The sequence below is a fragment of the Amblyomma maculatum genome, chromosome 10 (genome assembly GCF_055883805.1).
Source record: "Amblyomma maculatum isolate TAMU_Amacu chromosome 10, ASM5588380v1, whole genome shotgun sequence".
Lineage (NCBI taxonomy): Eukaryota > Metazoa > Arthropoda > Arachnida > Ixodida > Ixodidae > Amblyomma > Amblyomma maculatum.
Window position 1 is genome coordinate 53,837,173 of NC_139353.1, and position 21,244 is coordinate 53,858,416.

General features: G+C 46.5%; 2 protein-coding genes across 2 annotated transcripts; one reads left to right on the forward strand and one right to left on the reverse strand.

Moving 5' to 3' along the window:
- The first annotated feature begins 167 nt into the window (after window positions 1-167).
- On the forward strand, window positions 168-21,106 carry LOC146176457 (eukaryotic initiation factor 4A-III). Its single transcript, XM_084582799.1, has 10 exons — window positions 168-338; window positions 2,293-2,365; window positions 2,997-3,259; window positions 11,736-11,816; window positions 12,334-12,475; window positions 14,693-14,831; window positions 18,170-18,285; window positions 18,609-18,716; window positions 20,792-20,919; window positions 21,000-21,106. Exons 1-10 carry the CDS (start codon window positions 200-202, stop codon window positions 21,014-21,016), a joined length of 1,206 nt encoding a protein of 401 aa, XP_084438925.1. The 5' UTR covers window positions 168-199; the 3' UTR covers window positions 21,017-21,106.
- LOC146176458 (uncharacterized) lies at window positions 15,648-17,072 on the reverse strand. Its single transcript, XM_084580732.1, has one exon. It carries the CDS (start codon window positions 17,070-17,072, stop codon window positions 15,648-15,650), a length of 1,425 nt encoding a protein of 474 aa, XP_084436858.1.
- Window positions 21,107-21,244: the final 138 nt, after the last annotated feature.

The window sequence follows — 21,244 nt, forward strand, 5'->3', positions numbered from 1 at the left end:
TACGTCACTGAAAACGTCACTTAAGGTTAATGATAATTTTATCGAAATAAATTCACACAAATATGTAGGAAACTTTGTGTACTTTGTTTTTGTAACAACTATTGAGTGTCTGAAATTGCGTTATTGTGACATTAAACTACTTGCAAAGAGAAGTGAGAAGTTGGCATCAATTGGCATTGACACCGTCGTTTCGTCGAAAATGGCTGCCCGACGTCGCGTTGTGCAGGCTGAAGATTTATCAAATGTGGAATTTGAAACGAGTGAAGACGTCGAAGTAATACCAACATTCGATGCTATCGGCCTCCGAGAAGATCTCCTGCGCGGTATCTACGCGTACGGTAAGTCAAGGCGACCGCATGGCAAAAGATTTAAGTTGGGCCTAAGAGCCGCTGCGTTTTTTCTGCGTGCTCGGTAGAACGGGTCTCAGAAAGTTGGTATTTTGGTTTACCACGACGCCAAGCAGCTCTTATCGCTTTTATGTGCTTACTGCAAGTTTTAAGAACCATATGTAAGGATTAATAACTTTATGGATCTTGCTTCAGTCTACAGGTTTCGTCGGTACAAGCGTAGCCGCCGGAACATCGTAGAACGTGGCTACGCTCATGGCGTTCGTTTTTTCATATTCACAACTGTTTCTTAATGTCTTTCTAAGACCGTATGATCTGAACAGAGTTTCTGCAAGTTTGTATCGGATAGATGCCGGTGCGCGTCAGGCCTGTACAAGGCACTGGCAGCGATTTCATTAGTGGTGCATTGTGAATCACTTCCATTTGACACCTATGGTTTGTGGGATTTTCAAAGGAAGCTGATACCAAAATGAACAGGCAATCAGGTGGCCCCCACGAAAATGAAGTCTGATTCCTTGAAATAACCAATTTGAGAGCATTGATTGATTGATTTGTATGAGAGCTCGTTCTGTAGATTGAACGAAAGTGCAGAGTAAGTGATCATCTACTGTAGTTCTCTGTGAGCAAAGGATATGTCAGTGTACGTTAAAGAACACCAGGTGGTCGAAATTTCCGAAGTCCTCCACTACGGCGTCTCTTAGCCTGGGTCGCTTTGGGACGTTAAACCCCACAAACTAACCAACCTGTGAATGTGCTGAACAAACCTGTTATTTCGAAATGCTTTTGAAATATCAATCTCGGACATGTGTATTGTCTGTGTGTATTGTCCGTGGACAAATGAAACTACTCAGCTGCCATGGAATAGCTTTTCTCTCTCAGGTATTAGGCCCTTATTGTAGTCTGAGCAGAGGAGTAAAGCAGTGAGACATTTATAAACCCTTTTGATGATGGACAAATATGATAGGGGCGGTATTGTTTTCTATTTTCCCCAGAAAGCAGAAAAAGAAAAACACCCAAGAGCATAGATGGGACTTGTCTGAAAGAGGAATAAAATATTAAACCTTTCAGGCAGCCACTTATTTCAAGTCAAAACAAGCATTTTTCTATCTAAATACTATATCTGGGCTTCAGTGAGACCAGTTAATTTATGTAAAAGAAGGTTTCTAGGTAATCCCGGCCATCGGTTGTTTTTTTTTTTTTTAATGTGAGCTGACATCGCACAGTATATGCCACTTTGCATTTCGTTCAATGAAGATCTTGGTCTGGGGTTCATTGTTCTTTTGAGCATTCTCTTGAGGCAATATGAGAGCACTCTTAAGAGACTGGCATGCCGTGACAGCAGCGTGGTTGACTAACCAAGGCTGTAGCAGAATCATGCTTCGGACGGTAGCAGAAAAGATGAGCCTAATGTTGGAGAAATGCATTCAGTGAGGATCTTGCTCTGGGCTAGTTGGGCCATTGCTTTTGGGACATCTTGAGGCAATGCCAGAGCACTCGACTGAGGGGGTGACATCAACCAGATTGACCATCGAAATGTGGCCACGGTGGCCAGTGTGCATAAAAAACAGCTGCTATAAACACGTGGAATGTTTTTTGGTGTGTTGCACATATCCAGAGGCTCTGTTTTTTAGGGGAACACACTGATGCTATGCTTCTAAAATACATTCTTTCGCCAGTGTTTTTTTAACTTTTAAGTACATTTTTCTATGCGGAAAACATGAAATGTGTCACATTGCAAAAAAAACTTGACCAGAAACAGCAGAAGAAGCCATTTTCGAGTTTTAGCTGTAGTGGTTGACTTATCTCTACTTTCCTGTACTTTCAGACTCTTCCGTTGGCTTGAGCATGGCTTTTGGTAGTCTTATCATTCTGCAGATGTCGCAGCTGCCTGTAAACGAGGATTTTGGTAGAGCTTGCTCTCACTGGCTGAACATTTTTGTTTCAGGATTTGAGAAACCGTCCGCCATACAGCAGCGTTCCATCAAGCCAGTCATCAAAGGAAGGGATGTCATCGCACAGTGAGTTTTCTTTTTTTTTTTGGCTGTACGAGGCCACGCAGTCTGCTCTCCTTACATTACTTGCACTTTTCTGGTGGGGAGAAAAAAACAATGTTTAGTCTTTTTGTTTTTTTGTTTTTTCGCTTAAAATTTTTCTTCTAAAGTGGCTGCCCTTGCACGCACCCCGTAACTCCATAGGGCTTCAAATACAAACATATTTGAGTAACTGCCTGAAACAGCCTTAGTACAAGTCATGCAAGAGCTGCTTTCATTTCTGTTATTGTGCTGGAAATTAAAAAAAAAAAAAATCCAGTTCCTGTTTTGTATGGTAAAGCCAATTTTCCTTTGAGTACTTACCTTATGAATATCTCTAGATGTTTGATGTGCTTGCTGGTAGAAACTTACCATGAGGCCTTTCCTTTGGTTGGCTTGTGGGCCCTCTAAATAAGTTCTTTTTGTATATTTGTATCTGAATAAAGAATCAGTTTCTTTCCTTTGAAATGTCAAACACTTTGCTCGTATAAAAGTGGTGCAACTGTTGGTGCATATGAAGAAAGCAAAAGATTTTTTGTCCTTATTAGCACCGTTATCCCACCTCGGTTCTCATGTAGATGCGGAGCACACTGAGACTCCTTTGTCTTCTCCCTTGCAGGGCCCAGTCTGGCACGGGCAAGACGGCCACCTTCTCCATTGGGGTGCTGCAGACCATCGACACACAAATGCGCGAGACGCAAGCGCTGATCCTTTCGCCCACCCGTGAGCTGGCCGTCCAGATCCAGAAGGTGATCCTGGCCTTGGGCGACTACATGAACGTCCAGTGCCACGCCTGCATTGGCGGCACCAACCTGGGCGAGGACATCCGCAAGCTTGACTACGGACAGCATGTTGTTTCGGGCACCCCAGGACGTGTCTTCGGTCAGTGAATGCGACAACTGACAGTTTCTCGGGGCTCTAGTTGCACAAAATTTGTGGAGGGGGATTAATTCGAGAGGAAATGGTAATTAGGTGAGTGTAACAGCTGTGCACTAAGCAAAAAATTGAAGGGGGAAACTGAAGCTCCAACCTTAGGCTATGATGGGACTGCTAATGTCCCTGCACGTAGCTTCTCGTTCGCGTACATACACATTACTATTCGCTAGTCAGCAGTCTTCTAATGTATGCCTCTGTTATACCGCACATACTCATTAGCATGCAATCCTGAGCTACTACAGTAAACCTCGTTAATTCGAAGTCATCAATACTGCAAGAAATCTTCGAATTAAGTGGGTTTTCGAATTAACCGAATGCACCAAGAAATACAGCTTAGGCAAAAAAATTCATTGAAGGAATGCGCTACCTTTATCCGCATATCTTGAATTACTTAAAGGGAAGCTGAAGCGGTTTTCAAGTTGCATGAAATGCTGTGGTTGGGAAGAAAAGACCTCGAAAATCATATGTGTAAATTTTTTCTCGATTCTGTCCATTAGAACAGCCGCAATCGCCTTTTAAAAACCCGTCGCGGACTCGCCCCTGTCGCCTCCGGAAGCGCCGGGTTGGGGGATGGCAAAATTGGAGAGCTGGCGGAAGTGACGCCATTCACGGGGAGCCGGCCAGCCGTCCTGCCCGTCCCGCATTGCTTGCTCCGCTGCGTCTCGCGCTTTGGCGTGGCGAACGACGATTCAACGTAATCCTTCGCTAGTGCCGTTTGGTTTTTCTAGTTCGAGCGTTCTGTGTGGAGTGGGTGTAGCTACAAGTGGCCATCGTGCCGTCGTTCTGCGCAGCATTCGGCTGCGCGAACACTGGCGGCCGGGACGATGTGGTGTTTCACACGTTTCCAAAGGACAAGAAACTTTCAGCGCGGTGGGTCTCTGCCGTGAAGAGGAAAAATTTCGTACCTACGAAATCAACTGTGTTGTGCTCGAACCATTTCCGTGACAGTGACTATTATTGGAGCTTGCAACGATGCGGGCACTCGGAATTCCAATTAAATCAACGCAACTGAAGCCCGGAGTCGTTCCGTCAGTGTTCCCGCACAACAATAACACCTCGCCACCTCCAAGAGCGGCCTCCTGGCAGCACAAGCAGTCCTCTTCATTATTCATCAGCGCGCAGCACATGCAGATGCACCTAATTGAACAAAATCCGGTTATTTGAACTTATAAATATTTGAGCAATGCAAACAATTTGCATTCGTGAACGCTTGACAAGGTTGATGATCGACAATAGTATATAGCGTTCGTGCAAATTTTTCCTCGAGTAAAAATGGCAAACTCGTCGAGCCGCGGTATGCATATATCTGTTGTAAGTCATTCTGCTGGCTATCTCGCTGCGCAACACCACCAACTACATCCTGCCGAAACAAGACCAACGGAAAGCCGCAGACAAAAAGAGGAGCACAGGACGACGCGGCAAAGATCTGCCTCGTTTTCTAGCTGGCTTTACTTGTTTGAAATGTGCCAATTCACCTAGCTCTCCACTCTACTACATCTCGTAGGACGACAGAAGAAAAAAAAATACAGGGGCGCACTTAATAGCACACACGAATAGCTTCCTCTCTCATCTCGTTACACTGCAGTCCAGCAGTGGACTCACTAAACAGGTTTGGCGCTCTTTCGTAGTAATAACAGGCCTTCGGATGTAAGTAGGCACCGTGCTCTAAATAAATGACAAACAAATGCTTTACCTCGCTTGACTTGTGTAAGCATGCCGGCGTTTTGAATTCGATATTACAGGTGTCTGGTGTTTCGGCTGTTATGCAGCAGCCAGTAAGCAACAGCGTTTCGACGTGATTTACTTTATTACCACTTGCACATCTACATCGCAAAGATATGTAAAAACAAGCACCTACGCAAAACATACGTACCAGAGGATATTTCAAACCCGTGAAAATGTCGCGGCGTCACTTTCTCCACCGGCGCACTCTGCGGCGTCGTTGGTTCCGCTGTTTTCTGCAGCCGCTGATGGCTCGAACATATATGGCGAGAGTCCAAACTGTTCACTACTGCCTGCACTATCCATAATTTTCAAGACTAGGCCTTCCAGCCAACTGAAGCAACGCGCTAGCAACGCACTACGCAGCAACGCCGTCGGTGCAGGCCGGAGACCCGCGGGACGCCCGTAGATGACGTCACGACGGTCCCGACCACTCACAGGCGACAGTGGCGTTCACTCGGCGCCCTGAGGCGCTGGTGCGCGTTTTCTTCTAAAAAACAGCTGTTTGCGTTTATTTAAGCCCTTTTTTCATGCGATATTCTTGTTCAGTGGACCAAAAACAACTAAATGCTGCCGAAAACTCAATTTTTTCGAAAAGTGCTTCAGCTTCCCTTTAAACCAGAGATGCCGGTTTGACACATACGGTAGTTTGCAGCTCCGAAGGTCATGTTCTCGAGTTGATCAACTAGGTGAAACATTTCAGAACTTCCACTGTGGCACTCAACAAAGCTGCGGATAACGTTCGACGATCCGATAACTTCACTGAGAGTAGGTGAGGGGAGGCTCGTCGCTGTCGTCGTCACTGTCGTCGCCCATGTTCTCAGCAGCAGTAATCACACTCTTCAAGTCCCAGTAGCCTGTCTGCTCACCACTCTCAAAGTTCAGATGCTCGGTGAAGCCGACTGCATTGGACTTGCCCTCCTCTCCGCAGAGTGCATGGATGCGGTTGCAGTGCTCTATTCCTTCTTTGTGAAGTGTACATGGGGGGTCTGCATCGGCACCAATAGTGCTTTCACTGGAAAAACCAGCGTGTTCAAAACACCGCCTGATAATGGAGGCTCCACTTGTTTCCAAGTGTACACCGTGAGGCATATGGCTCCGAGGAGGTCGATGGAGTACTCCTTACCACTGTCGTAGCAAAGGAGCATGCGTTTGAGCAGATGGGGCTGATAAATCTTCCTTGTGTGGTGAACGCCGCCTTGATCCATCGGCTGTGAGATTGAAATAATGTTCGGAGGTAGAAATACAGTCGAGCCCACTTATAACGGCCCCACTTAAGACAAACTTTCGCTTATAACGAACGAGACCGGAGCGACCGCCAAAATATACATTACTTCAATGGCACAAGATCGCACGTATAACGAACGTCCATGAGCACTGCCGATCGGTTACAGCGAACGGACGGCGTAAACCCGGCGCCCCGATACGAGATAACGATGGGCTCCCATCCCTTTTGGTCCACGTATAACGAACGTCCATGAGCGCTGCCGATCGGTTACAGCGAACGGACGGCGTAAACCCGGCGCCCCGATACGAGATAACGATGGGCTCCCATCCCTTTTGGTCTGTTTTCGCAATCCTCCTCGCAAGCGAGCTACCCTTTGCTCGCCGACGCGCGCTGCCTACGAGTGTCGGCGCGTGGTGTGGCCTCCAAGGCCACGCTGCCGCCCCTCCTCGCAACTCCGCTCCCCTCTCCTCTCGCCATTCCCTCGTCTTCGCCTGTCTCCACGGCGCCGGCCGCCGGCATAGTCTTCGAAGTTTCATCGTTTCGTTTCCTGGCTGTTCCATTGAACGGCCGTGCCAGGGGCGCGGGGCGCCAGGAGGCAGGCCTCTCCATACGCTAGCGGTTGTACTGTTTGCACGGGCGGACTGAATGCGCAGCGGCGGGTGCGCGCCGCTGCATTCAGTACGGCGGTGACGGTTCGTGGCCTCCGAGATTTGCGGAGGTGATCTCGGAGGCCATGGGCGGTTGAAAGCAACTACAGTAGGAGCTAACAGGTGGCAGCACTGACGCTCAGGGATGCCTCTCATTGGTCTCCCCGCTGCATACCATGCCCCGCTGTGTGTCCGTTCCATTCCGTTCCATTCCTTAGGCACTTCCTCGCTTGCCTTGCGTGATTGTCGCACGTGCGCACGTGCTCCGTCAGTTGCGGCACTTTGTTGTCATTTTCGTGTGTGTGGTGTGAGCGCTTCATCTGTCGGGCCTGAGTCGTATAATTCGGGATGGCGGACGGGAATTGCCTGCCTCCAGCGGTCACGAAACGAAAAGCGCTGGACATGGCAGCGAAGCGAGCAATTGTGACGGAACTGTCTCAAGGTGCTAAAAATTGAGAGCTGGTGAAGAAGTACAACGTGTCGAAATCAACCATCTCGACAATTCTGAAGAATAAGGAAAAGATCGCCAGCTCCGACGCCAACACAGCAGACAGAAAGCACCTGCGGAAGGCCACCTATGCGGACGTAGAGGATGCGCTGCTGAAGTGGTTCGTCGACGCACGGGCTCGCAACATTCCGATAAGTGGACCAATGATGCTGGGCAAAGCCAAAGACTTCGCATTCCTACTAGATTTTCCCGACTTCTGCCCAGGCAATGGCTGGCTACATCGGTTCAAAGTGCGGCATGGGATTGTTTTTAAATCGATTGTCGGTGAGGCGCGTTCGGTAAGTGACCAGGACGTTGCCAATTGGCTTGAAACAAACCGAGCCATTATTGCAAGCTACGCGGAGCAGGATGTGTATAACGCAGATGAAACTGCATTATTTTATCAGATGCTTCCAGACAAGACTCACTCCATGAAAGGGGAGTCATGCACTAATATGAATAGCAGCGACCGGCGCATGCCGTTTGTAATCGGAAAATCCAAGAAGCCACGTTGCTTTCGGAACCATGTACCCGTGCGCTACAGGCACAATACTAAGTCCTGGATGACACGGGATTTATTCGCAGAGTGGCTGGGCGAGTTTGACCGCGACATGCAGAGGCAAAGCAGGCGCGTGCTGCTGTTGCTCGACAATTGCTCAGCGCACCACGTGCAAACGTCTCTGACGGCAGTGACTGTACTTTTCCTGCCGCCCAATACCACTTCTAAAGTGCAGCCTCTTGATTTGGGCATAATACGCTCCTTTAAGGCATCGTATAGGCGCCGCATTGTGCAGCGCTTGCTCATCGCCGTTGACCGTCCGGCCGCTAACTTGCCGCTCCGAGTTTCATTGTATTCAGCCCTTGAGATGGTGAAGGCGGCCTGAGGTGACGACCGCTTGCGTGCGAAACTGTTTCCGCAAGGCCGGCTTCGTCGATGCAGTACCGGACGTCGGGCCTGATGCCTCCGATGATGATTCCGGCGGCGATTTGTGGCAGCGCGTCATCGACTCCGACATGGGAGGCCCTGGCATTGGTTGGCAGGATTTTATATCTGCGTATGAAGACGCGGATATTGCGGAACCGTGCATGGACGAAGGCATCGTTTCTGAAGTGCGGGCCGAAAGCGACGCGGAAGAATCAGATGAAGATGAAACGTCTGAGCCAGCACCCGTAAGCACATCTGTAGCAATGGGCTATATAGAGGGCCTCAGACAACGTGTCTATGCCAAGGGACTCGACGAAGAGCACGCTAGTGCTTTAAATAAACTGGAGACCGCCCTCATCGCATCTGCACTGCAGAAACAGACAAGCATCACAGACCTTTTTGCTAAGAAATAAATTTCGTGTTTTGACTGCCAATTTTTTTTTTTTCTTCTTCTTTTTTATTTTGTGGTCCAGTTACCACGAACTTCGGGATATAACGAACGGACGCCGCGTGACGCTCAGGTTCGTTATAAGCGGGCTCGACTGTACCATCGTGATGGATTGGAGGTGTGGGATGCCGCCATGTGCCGGGAGTTGTCGATTACAAATAGGACATCCCCTGCCTGCGGCCGTGACTTGCGGTCAAGTTATTGCATGTATTCTTTAAATATTGCAGCTGTCACCCAGGCTTCTTTATTGTGCTTTTAGACGAGTTCATCCTTTGGTGACAGCCGCACATTTTTGAAGTCCCCGTCTTCCTACAACCAGTAGCGGCAGCTTGTGTTCACTGCACATGTTAGCGCTAAACAACACAGTAATTCTGTCCTTGGTCTGTTTTCTACCCTTGATTGCGGTGTCCTTCACTGCGAATGTTTTAGCTGGCAGCATCTTACAAAGTGCAGCCTCTTCGAGGCTGTAAACATTGTCTGCACTGTATTCGCTAAGCAGCGGCGCCAAATTGTGCTTTCGATTCTCAACAATGCTCTCGTTAGCGCTGCCTCTGTCACCACCATAGACTTCCTTACTCTTACCTACAGGGAAAGCTATGTCGCCATCTATGGGAGTTTACATGGAGTTTCCTGACGACCAGTTTAGCCCCCATGGGTGCCCAAAGCACCATGGGCCGGATACCTATCGAGTGCAGAACTACAACTTTTGGCCAAAACTAAGCAAAGATAAACGTTGTTCTAGCGTAAACAATGTCCTAACAGTCACTTTTGTGACTATAAATTGCAATGAGAGACGCATATCAGTGTGAGATTTATCCAATATAAGTGATTGCTCTTTCTCCTATTGGCTTAGCTTTGAGCAGCACAGATACCAATGTTTCGCACTTAATAGGCACACTTTGAAAGGAAAAAAATGTTTTGAAAATATTTATGGTTGTGCAATCACTTTAGAAAGTTTTTAGTGGCATTTCGGAAAACAAACTTTTTATTGGCGACGTCTGCTTTTGCGCCTTCGCTACCATGGCTTTTGCGGTCTTGAGGTGATGATAATGAAAGAAAAGAAATCATAGTAACGCCACTCCGCACACCTTAGAAAAACCAACTGCCCCGCACCAAGTAGGACAACGGCCCATGATTCTTAGCGCGCCCATGGTGGCTGTAGTGCAGCGCCCACAGCTTTCCCTCTAGTTAAGAGTGTAAGCAACTTATGATCGCCACAGATGGTCAGAAATGTCAAATTATTACGTTCTTTGAACGATCCGTAGTATCGTTCTATTGATGGGAATGTGGGCTGCGTTTGCTTCCTGCAGCCAGCGAAGAAGAGCAGATTCCACATCTTGATATGTGGGAGCCCGTACTCGTGACCGCTTCGAAGAATGTGTCTTGCCGTAAGCCTCTAGCATCTCAGTACTGCGGACGTGAGAGGAACGCCGTGCTTTTTAGCCAACTCAAGTCTTGGAACAAGCGTTCTTGCCTACTTCTTGGATCATACTTTAAAAGAATTAATTGCTGGGCTAGTTGGTGTTCTGACATCACGAGTATATTATTTAGTGCAAAGCGACAGGACAGGAAAAATTATCCGGCATTTCTTATGAACCGAGTTTGAATTATCGAGGTTTTACTGTGCATCGTATGCAGGATCACATGACACGGATACAAAGTTTCAGCTTTAACCCATCCATGATACAAATGTGCCTGCTTGTCAGAATGATTCCAATTTCTGGGGAGCTATCCGAGTTGGTAGCTGCTGTGATGTTACATGGTCTTGTGATGTCACATGACGTGCCATCCAATCAGTGCTTGGCCATGTCGCCTGCCAGAGCCATGATCAGGATTTTTAGCTTCCAACACCAACAGCATTGGATGTTTTGGACAAAGGGGCCTTTTGCAGTATTGCATTAAAATGTCAGAACTGTCAGAACTCCACGATGTCTCTGTTATCTGAAAGGGAATCTAAATGATAACTAGGCGTAATTTTAGACGTGTGAAAATACTGTGAGCCTACCTGATTTTTCAACTCGTTGTGAAATGGAATGCTTAGGATTACTAAGTTTATATCTTTTGAACTACCGTAACGAGGAAAATATTTGCCACTGTTTGTGTTGTTCACAGTAGAACCTCGCGGTTGCATACCCAGGTGCTACGTTTTCATGAGCTGGACCCGTCCCTGTTTCCGTCAGAATCCATGCAATTCGGACTTTGCTTTTACATCGTTGTTGTTGCAGTGTTACTGCCTGGTATGTCGTTAATGTCACCTTGCAAATGTGGTTTGCCCTATGCTGGCATTTGGGGCTTCTGGCAGCTGCCCTTTTCATAGTCAGTTGCAGTCTAAAGGGGCACTATGTAAAGCTCCATGCAATTATTAGGCATTGATTCTTTGGCTCATGATATCCTTACCAAAAAGTAATGATTGCCGCAATTTACAAGTCACTGGCAGGTTATGCCCGAAAAACTGGCGAAACCGGTTGGCGATGGTGACATTTGTAAGTTTTAATTTGCATGTGTTTTTCTTTTTATCCTCTTGCTCACAAAGGCACTGATTTGGTGATAGCGGTTTAATTGGAATGTGGTGCCCCTATTGATTCAGGCCAACGTAAAGTACATTGACTTGTATATTAAAATCGAGACAGGCTTTGTAGGGTTGAAGTGGCTGCTGCAAAAATAGTGCTTACATGCTGCAACTTAGCTTGCTTAGCTTGCTCCACAGGTTCAGGTGGATGGGCAGAAGATATTGAAAGAGCGAAATGGAGCAGACAGCAGTGCACAATTCGGCTACTGTGTTTTCCCAGCTGTTGGGCTTTGCTTCTGCAGTTCTATGATTAGCATAACAGCAGGTTTCTACTGCATTATTTCGTTCCTGCGGAAAGTTATGTCTGCGGGATAATGTTGCTCTTAGATGGGCATTAACCAAAAGGGTTGGTTTGCTTATGCTGCCTGTGCGCCCTTCTGCGCGTTTCCTTTTCAGACATGATCAAGAGACGGAACCTCCGGACTCGGGCCATCAAGATGCTGATCCTTGATGAGGCCGACGAGATGTTGAACAAAGGTGTGTTGAGGCATCATTCTTTACTGGTGCCACACGTTTTTAGGCTAGCTCTAAATGCGCGAGAGCAACACTTGTGTCAGGCTACCACGTTACTTAACCTTTAGTGCTCGTGCACTAAATGTCACAGTTGTCATTATCAGGAACTGCCGCATCGGTGTAAGGATGCTGGTTAGACTGATTTTGCGCTACAGTTGAGCCTCGAGATAACAAACTTGGAGGAATCCGCAGTTCATTTCCTTAAAAGGATGGATTTACTATATATGTGGCACTCCCGGGCGCTCGGAATTCTTTAGTTTGTCTAGGCCTTTTTTGGAAGCAGAAGCAGTTAGTGTAATTGAGGCAAAAATTGCCATATTTTATAATGTAGTGGTTTTGACTTTGAACGTTTGCAAGAAAAACTAACTGCACAGAATTTAAAGTCGCGAATTATTGCTCGAGCCTTCCGTGCACGGTGTTGACATTGTAATAGGTGGCCCGCTGCAGCGTGTTCTGGTCATGTCTGGCCTTTTTAATGCAGGTTTCAAGGAGCAGATCTACGACGTGTACCGGTACCTTCCACCATGCACCCAGGTGGTGCTCATTTCTGCCACCCTTCCCCACGAGATTCTGGAGATGACCAGCAAGTTCATGACTGAGCCTGTGCGCATCCTCGTCAAACGGTGAGTTGGTATTCGGTGGACGAGCTTGCATGTTTCTGGTGCCAGCAGTGGCAGGTTCACCTTAATGGCATGGGGGTTCTCTGGCTGCAACAGGGAGGTTGAAGTCGTCGAAGCGAGAAATGGTACTAGGTAGCAGAAGCTGGACACAGTTGCTCACGATTGGCTATTTAATTTTTGTGACGAAAAAGGCAATTCTAGGTGAAGCTAAGGTGTTTTTTCGTGTGTGAAACTGGGCTCAGGCAATCACTAACACCCCACCACCAGCCATAGTGGAGCTGCAAGTTTTGTGTTGTTGCTAACCATGTTTTTGTACTTACCGGAACTGAGAATATATGCCATGCACAGCGCCTATAGGGGTGCCCCGAGGTGGGCCTCATGCGGCAAACGAGGCCCGTGGTGCGTGCGGTCTGCCGTTGTTGCGCGTCTCAGGCACTTGTGCAATGACACTGTGCGCAAAGGGATCGCACTGTATAATAGTGGACGTGTGTTCGACGTCACGGCTGTCAGGGACTACATCGCTTCCATATGCAACAAGCGTCTGCCGTAGACGAGCGTCAACAAGTTGCGTACAAAGTGGAGTTCATTTTGCTTTCATTACAACACCTCGCCAATGCATTCATTCCTTGACCCATGAACCATTGTTCTTTCTTTGTGTAATAGTACACTTTTGCTTCGTTTAGATGCAATATATTGGTACAGTAAATTGAGGCAGCGTTGTCGAACCTGCGAGCGGTTTGTACTAATGCGACGACAGGAAAAGCCAGCGAGCTTCCACACAATTTTTATGCTTGCGCTTTACCACTGCCTCTACGAAACGGATTTCACGTATTCCGTCGTCAAAAAAGCAGGGCGTGTTAATGATTTCATGGGAGAACGGGAGTGAAATATCAGCAGAGGCCACAGCTGAAGAGCTGCATGATAGGTTAGCCAAGGGCATATCAGATTTGAATTATATATTATTTTATTATTGTAGTATTATCTCCATTTTCATTCGTATCACCCTCGCACCCAACTGCAGAATGACAGCGCGCTTTATCACCAGCTCTAGTGCCCTTAGTCTGAATAGCAAGCGTAGCGATGTCTTATGATTGTTTTCGTAATCTTGCCAGACTACAGGAACACTGACTCTAGTCTTCAAATTAGCTGCAGGGCAAGTTTCACAATGCAAATTCGCAAATGTCTGTTCAATAACGCGCCGCAGTGGTTCGATGCTTGGGTGCTTGGCTACTGAGGCGGGTCGAGTTATCGGGACTGAACTCAATCGCGCCGCCCGCGTTTAGATGCAGGCGAAACGCAATATGCAACCCGGTGCTGTTTAATGTAAGTGCTCGCTAAAGATCCCCTGGCGAAGCCTTTCTCAAATCTAATGCGTGTCGGAGACGACCAAGTTTAAAAAAAAGCGGTCGCGGAAGGAGCAATAACAGGCAGGAACCACTGAAAACATAATTATCACTAACTCCTGCCACACGGCAAATTTAATGTCATTTCCATCGAATGACATTCGTTCAAAATGATGTTTGTTTGCCTCCAGTTCTGGAGAGCGTGCCCACTGTTGCACCCGCATCAGAGGTGGACGGTTGACACTGCAATATGCAGTTCGGATTTGAGTTGGGCTGTTTTTAAACGAGCTTTTATTGCAAGCCTTGGAAGTCACGAACTGAAGGGAGATAGCCACCACCATAGTCATTGCACTGGTCATGGTGCCTGTTCTATTTTACCCGGTTTTACCTTCGTTTTTTGTTTGGGAGACTGTACAATGTGCAAGCTTCATGACTTCGCCACCCATCTGCACTGGTGCATAGTTTGAATTGTCCGTGGTGTAACCGATGCATGTTTGAACTAATGGACCTTTTTACGAATAGACTTATGAATAGCTTGGCCAGACCAAGTAGCACCATTCAGACTATCTGAAAGTTCCAAGGTTTAACTGTATGTAGGTATACCGTATGTTAATACGGAGCAGAAAAGTGCCTGCTACGTTCGGCAATCACTGTTGATGATTGTCCAGTGATGTATAAAAAGCCGTAGTAGCTCTTCATCGTTTTCAAGTTCTAAACCATCAGATGCATTTTGCTCCTTCTGTTGCTCTTTTATTTTTATTTTTTTTTTATTTTTTCGTGCCATATTCCATTTTATTTCAACACGTAGGCATGTACTACCTAAGGTTAATGCACAGTGCCGTTGGAGTAATGCACCGCCTTTGTGTCCTCTTTTCAGTGATGAGTTGACTTTGGAAGGAATCAAGCAATTCTTTGTGGCTGTCGAGCGGGAGGAGTGGAAGTTCGACACCCTGTGCGACCTGTATGACACGCTCACCATCACACAGGCTGTCATTTTCTGCAACACCAAAAGGAAGGTGGGTCTGCCTAAACCGGCCCAACAGTGGGGCTCAGCGGATACCTTGTCTTGAGGCAAGGGAGTAGCCCTGCCTTTCGCAGCACGCTCACACAGTGCAGGCTGGTTTGCATTGCATAAAGTTTTTGCTTGAAAACTCTGAAAAAACTGTGTGGAACAGACTTAAGGGGAGACGCTTCTCGAAAAAACTTTTTCTTTAATAATGAAGTTAGAAGGCTGAAATTCACACAGCTGGTATAAATTGAGCTCCTGTTTCTATATATGTAAGCAGTTTTTTAATAGCTATAGTAGTTCAATTTATATGCTCTATGAAATTTATAATTATCACCTTTCTTGTGCACACAATTTTTGTTAGTAATTATTATGACAGAGCATTTTAAAATACCCTGTGTAGTTCATTACAAGCCACAGAGTGTTGAAATCTAGGTGAAATAATTTTTATCTGCATCTTTTTTAACAAAATAATTTTTTGAAATTAGGGTGTCATTTTCTTTTGTTAGTCAGTACTTTGTTATGAAATTATAATAAATATATGATGAGACTAGATATATAAACAAGATTTCAGCACTCTATACACTCCAAGGAACATCTGTGCAAAATTTCATTGTGATCCAAGAACTACAAGAGGAAAAAATTGTGTGCACAAACTTCAAAAATGGGCAAAAACACCAATTTGAGAAAAACGCAATTGAAAGTTTATTTGCCTGTGAACGCCAAAGTTCTCGCTCATATCACTTCAAACTTGGTGCAAATGTAGCTCAAAGTGTTCACTACTGCACTAAAACACTAGAATTCCCCTGCTGCATACGTTTTGCCCTCACGGTTCTTGCGAACTGAGTCCTCCGTACGGACTGCACTGCAATGGTAGCACTGCAATGGCGGTGGCAGTCTCCACTTCAGTCCGTGAGGCAAACCGAGTCTTTGGACACAACATCCAAATCTTGCTGTTCAGGGATTCAGCAGCATTCTGAGTTTTCCCTTGCAAACAGCGGGCAAGCAGTTTGGCATCTGTCAAACGTTTGTAAATTGGCAGCACTGCCTTTCCTTGCGCTTTGGTCAGGAGGGGGTGTGGTTTGGAGCTGGTTCTCCCAGAGCTTGGTCTCTCATTCATGCACCACGACTCATTCCCATCAGGGCAAAACTTGTGGCTGTTCGCTTCATTGGTGGAGCACGAATGGAAGTAGGATGCCCAGATTGCACAGAACATGCCCCTTACATTGCCCCGGTTTCTTGTTATTGCGATTTTATAATAGTTTTGTAGCTTTTGAATTGACTTGTCAGTGAGCTTCTGTCCACGTGGGAGCGGCGTCTTCAGCTTTCTTAGGGCGGTACCAAGACGTTTGGCAACATGGTTGGTACAGTCTTCTTTGGTAACTTCCTTCGACCCATAAACCTGCACTTCACAGACTGCAGCATATGCCTTGCTGTCGCTGTCACTAAGGAATGTTGTAAACTGCATGTTGTACGACTGCGTCCTGCTCCAGATGCGTAGCGCTGCTTCGCTTTCCATTGCATGTGACGTGCAGTCCACATTTTTTTCACACACAGGAGAATGGAATGCACGCCATACTTCCTCCTCTTCATCATCAAGTACTTTGTGGCTGCTACAACCTTGACAGTAGTTTGTCAGCACCTCAAAATCTAGGCAGAGGCCAGTGTCCACAGAAATGGCAGTGCCAACACCATTGTGGCTCTTGTGGCCGCACTTCTGCCAGGTCCCATCAAACATTACAGCAACGTCAGTGTGGTCAGCTTGCAATGCAGTAATTCGCTTCGCTTCTGCAAGTTTGCCGGAGGCTGCTTTGGTGGCTGCAATATGCACTTTCTTCGCAATGTTGTGGAATGTCTTGTGGTGCAGTGGCTTTGCTAACCCAAGAATGCCACAAAACCTCGTCAGTTGGTCGTGTCCAACACCAATCGAACGCGCACCAAGCACCGCTTTCACATTGATCGCGAAGCTATCGCGGGGGCTTCCACTGGACCGCTCTGCGTCGCAGCCTTCACGGCCGTCGGCATCGGTGCGTTGCGACGTATACACAGCCGGAACTACTGTTGCCGAGCATGCACCATTCGTACACCTGAGCTCCAGGAGAGAAGCGAGGCCCTTGCGCTTGTTCACGACCTCTACCACCGCGAGTTCGGACTTCCCGCACGTTCCGCACAAGGCATCTCTCACGAGTCGGGTCAGCAAGTTCGCAGATAACGACGCTTGCGCCGCTTCTGCTGCCGGCTCTCTCTCCATCCTGGAACGCTGCCAACTTCCTCTCCGACGCACTCACGAAAACGAAAGCGTCAGTTATGAAATCGGACGGCGCGCTGCAAGACGGGCTGCCGTTCTGCTGGCGTAGCGGGCTTGCAGCGTCCGCCGCGTTCAAGGCTCTCTTACGCTTCTGTTTGCGCTTCCCCCTGTACGGGCACGCAGTCCGGTTCTTGCAGAGACGAAAGTTGCGTTTCTTCTCGTCGTTCATTACGGAAAACTTCCCATAAGAAAAACGAACGCAGGCTAGTCCTAAGAGGCAATGCGATGCGAGCGGATACGAAACTGCTGGGATGGCTCCACTGCACGGCGGCAGCCAATGGCGGTCTCGGGTTCGCGTCACGTGACGGAAAACACGCTCGGAAGACCGCGGGAAAAACATTTTCCCGTGCAGATACGAAACTGATGGATGTACCAGTCGAAAGAAGAAGGCTTTGGCCACATTTTGCAGATGGCCGCAATGGCAGCAAGCGCCGATGCGCTGAGCGGCGGCAGCTCAAAGATGGCCAAAATTTGGCAGCACTCGCGATTTTTTCGGTCACCGCAAGTCATTTGCACGCGTTTTTAACTAATTTTTCGTACAAATTTAGTTTTCATATTTCGCTGCATGAAAGTAGGATTTGAAAGATGATAGTGCAAGCAAAAACAGAAAATCGAAAAATTTCGAAATAATGCCGATTTTTCGACCGCGTCTCCCCTTAAGATATGTTGTTAAATGGGCTAACAAACATTCACAGTAAACACCTGTTGCTCGAAGTCATAAACATAAGAAATTTTGCGATTGTGTTGATTAATATGAGTGTGGCATCAGCTGCCGTAGTCACTGCCGCAAATTATTGCATGACATTGCACGCAGAAAGTGGAGGATGCTTGTCTCCTTCCAAGGAAAGCACAAAAACTCATTTGCGGTAGCAATGGGCTCTTGGCCTTGTGTTACCAGGAGAGCGCGGTTCCCGCACCTGCCGCCTTTCATCTGAGCAGCCAAGTGGCGCGCGCGGTTCAGTGAAGGCCAGTGTTGGGGGAATTGAGGAACCTCGTAATGTCACAGAATTCTTTACATTGGAGGCTTGTGAACTCCCCAGGTGGACTGGCTGAGTGAGAAGATGCGAGAGGCCAATTTCACCGTGTCCTCCATGCACGGTGACATGCCGCAGAAGGAGAGGGATGCCATCATGAAGGAGTTCCGATCTGGTCAAAGGTGAATCTGCCTCGAAACACTTGGCTTTGTGTGAAGGGTTTCCCAAGCTGTTTGTACGTTTGCCATGGGAAGAGTCCTTTTGTGTATTAAAAGGAGTGATCCCCTGAAAATGAGCGTACTGGTCAGAAAAAATTACGATGAACTTTAGCGCCTAAAGTAGTGAAAGGCGAAACCGCATTCTGCTACGCAACTGGCACTAAGTGGTAATTATTTTATTAGGTATTAATTAGTCATAAATAGATAATTAATAGTTTATTGACTTTGTTTACATTTGTGGGCTTGTCCTTGGGTACGTGCGTTAACGCTGCTTCTTTCCCGTTCAGCCGGGTGCTCATCACCACAGACATCTGGGCTCGAGGCATCGATGTGCAGCAGGTGTCCCTGGTCATCAACTATGACCTGCCCAACAACCGAGAGTTGTACATCCACAGGTGTGTATGGAAGCTGATCCTGATTGGTGAACGATTGCTTCAACTGATCGCACGATTTTTCGGGCCTGTGCACTTACTTGTCGACCTTAGTTATTGAATTGTGGGCACTTATTTCTTTGTTTCTGAAAAGCAACCCTTTTCTCTTTTATGGGCGTGGAATGACCCTTTCGTTATGTTTGGCAGAAATTTAAATATAGCTAGTATCATCGGCTCTAGATGCTTCGACAAAAAAAGTAAAGATTAAAAAGGTGCATCAGCAATTGTAGATGTCCCAAAGTTAAATCACTGCATGAAATGGACTACACGCGAAAAAAATTGGTGCCTACATTTCGTCAAGAGTTCTGTTTATGCTACTATATATTCACTAAAAAACACGCTTAAAGATGGCCAATGCCATTTTTATGCTTGGCTAAAACTCTGTCTTTGCAACAGGAGGCATCATAGAAATTTGCTGTTTCATCAGAGGGCTACTCTGTTTTGAAGTTTTCTTGGTACATAGCCATCTTAAGTGGGGATGCACTCTTAGAATTATTTTTGCTATTTATGGGCAGATTTGCACCATTTATGCATTTTCTTATGCTCATTCCAAAACGGATAACTGTTTTTACCTATTGCAGGTAGTTTTAAATATAATAAGAAAAACTGATATTTTTTGGTTTTGAGGAAGCATGGTTAGTAAATATTAGATCTTGAGAAGATTTTGATCCTTAAATGATCTGAAATCACAAACGACTGCAATAAAGCATAAATGAGCATTCTAGGATGATTTGGAAGAAAGTTTTGGCTTGTCAAACTTGCCGAAGAAAAAGCTCATTTCGGTGACTGGGACAAATGATTTATTTGGATCATTTTGGCAAACAAACTGGCTAAAAAGCAGTGTTATTGCAGGACATATGAGTTTTTCTGACAAAAAAAGAATTGTAGCAATAGCTGCTGTAGAAGCCGAGATATCGCTCCTCCAAAATGGTGACTGTGTCCAAAATTCATTTTGAGAAATTGGTGAAAAGTGTTTTTAGCATATTTTTGAATTATGAAGTCTAACAGCAACTTCATAAAATGAGTTATAACTGGTTTTTGGTGTGAATGCACCATTTCCCATCGAGATAATCGCCCCGGCAATTCCGAAGGAAATTTATTTCGACAAGGTTTGCTATTCCGCCTGCCGTGCATGACGCCGTTTGGTGACCGCCACTGTCGCCGCACCACTAACTCTTTCGAGTGCTCAATCTGCCGCGCCCATGAAAATTGCTTAGTTATTACTTTTTCATCTTCATTGTCATGATTACGATGCTCATACGCAGTAGGAATTGCCTCGAGGAAATTGTTCGCTCTCTTATCTGTCGTGCCAAGCACCACCGGCTATGCCCTTATCGGCCCATCACAGAGTGTCGGCGCTTCGTCACTGATTGCGGATAACAGGATGTCGCATCACCGGTTATCTCTACCTTTCTTCGCATTTTAGGCCAGTATGAAGCTCGAACCTAAATATTTCGCATTTTATGTCGTGGTCGTAATGCCGGAGCGTTGCTAACCCAGCTAGGCCTAACTACACAACCTTTTCAAAGGGGCACCAGGCCGCAAGCAGTCGACGCTGGCAGCCAACCATAAGTGGTCATTTGGGTCACATGGCTTCGGAGCCCAATAGCAGCGAGCGTTTTGTACAATTTTGTCCCTTTGTTTTCTGCTTCGGGTGTTTGCTCATGGACACCAGTTGTGAGATGGGAATAGCCTGAACCACGATCTTCCGAACGAGACGAAAATGATGCTGGCAAAGCGCTTATTTCTCAATCTGCAGCTGATCAAAACTCAGTGTGATTTGACCACGGTCAAAAGGGCCATGCGTTCAGATTCGCAACTCTGGAACGCTGTAACGTGCTTAATAGGTGGTATTTTGCAATCAAGCTTTGCAGATATTGTGGAAACATCTCAGGACCATGAAAATGAAGGAATCGAAAATTCTTTTTTAAACTGATTTTCGGCCGCAAAGAGGCGTGTCCCCCCCTTAATAACACTGAGACTTTGCATGAAGTGAAAGTGTGCAAATTGCTGAGTCTCGCTGCTATTTTTGTTTTCAGAATTGGACGATCAGGCCGTTTTGGTCGAAAGGGTGTTGCCATCAACTTCGTCAAGAATGATGACATTCGTATATTGAGAGACATTGAACAGTACTACAGTACCCAGATTGATGAAATGCCCATGAATGGTAAGCTCCTTCAACTCTTCTTTTCTTTTTTTGCCTTGCAAGTGCCTGGGAACTCATCACTTTGCATTTATTACTTTCAGTTGCCGATCTCATATGAGCCTCTGCAATTCATCTGAAATGAAGACCCTGCACAAGTCCAAGACATCATTCACTCATGTACAAAGTCCAATAAACATTTTTTTTCCCCTAACATCTTTTGCATTGGTATCAAGGCCTCTGTACGGTAACTTTTGTTTCCCCACATTCATATTGTTATAGTCTAGGGTGCAGTGTTATGAAATGTTGTATTGCTGCCACAGTTTTAGTGTGGTTGTACTCGATTTGT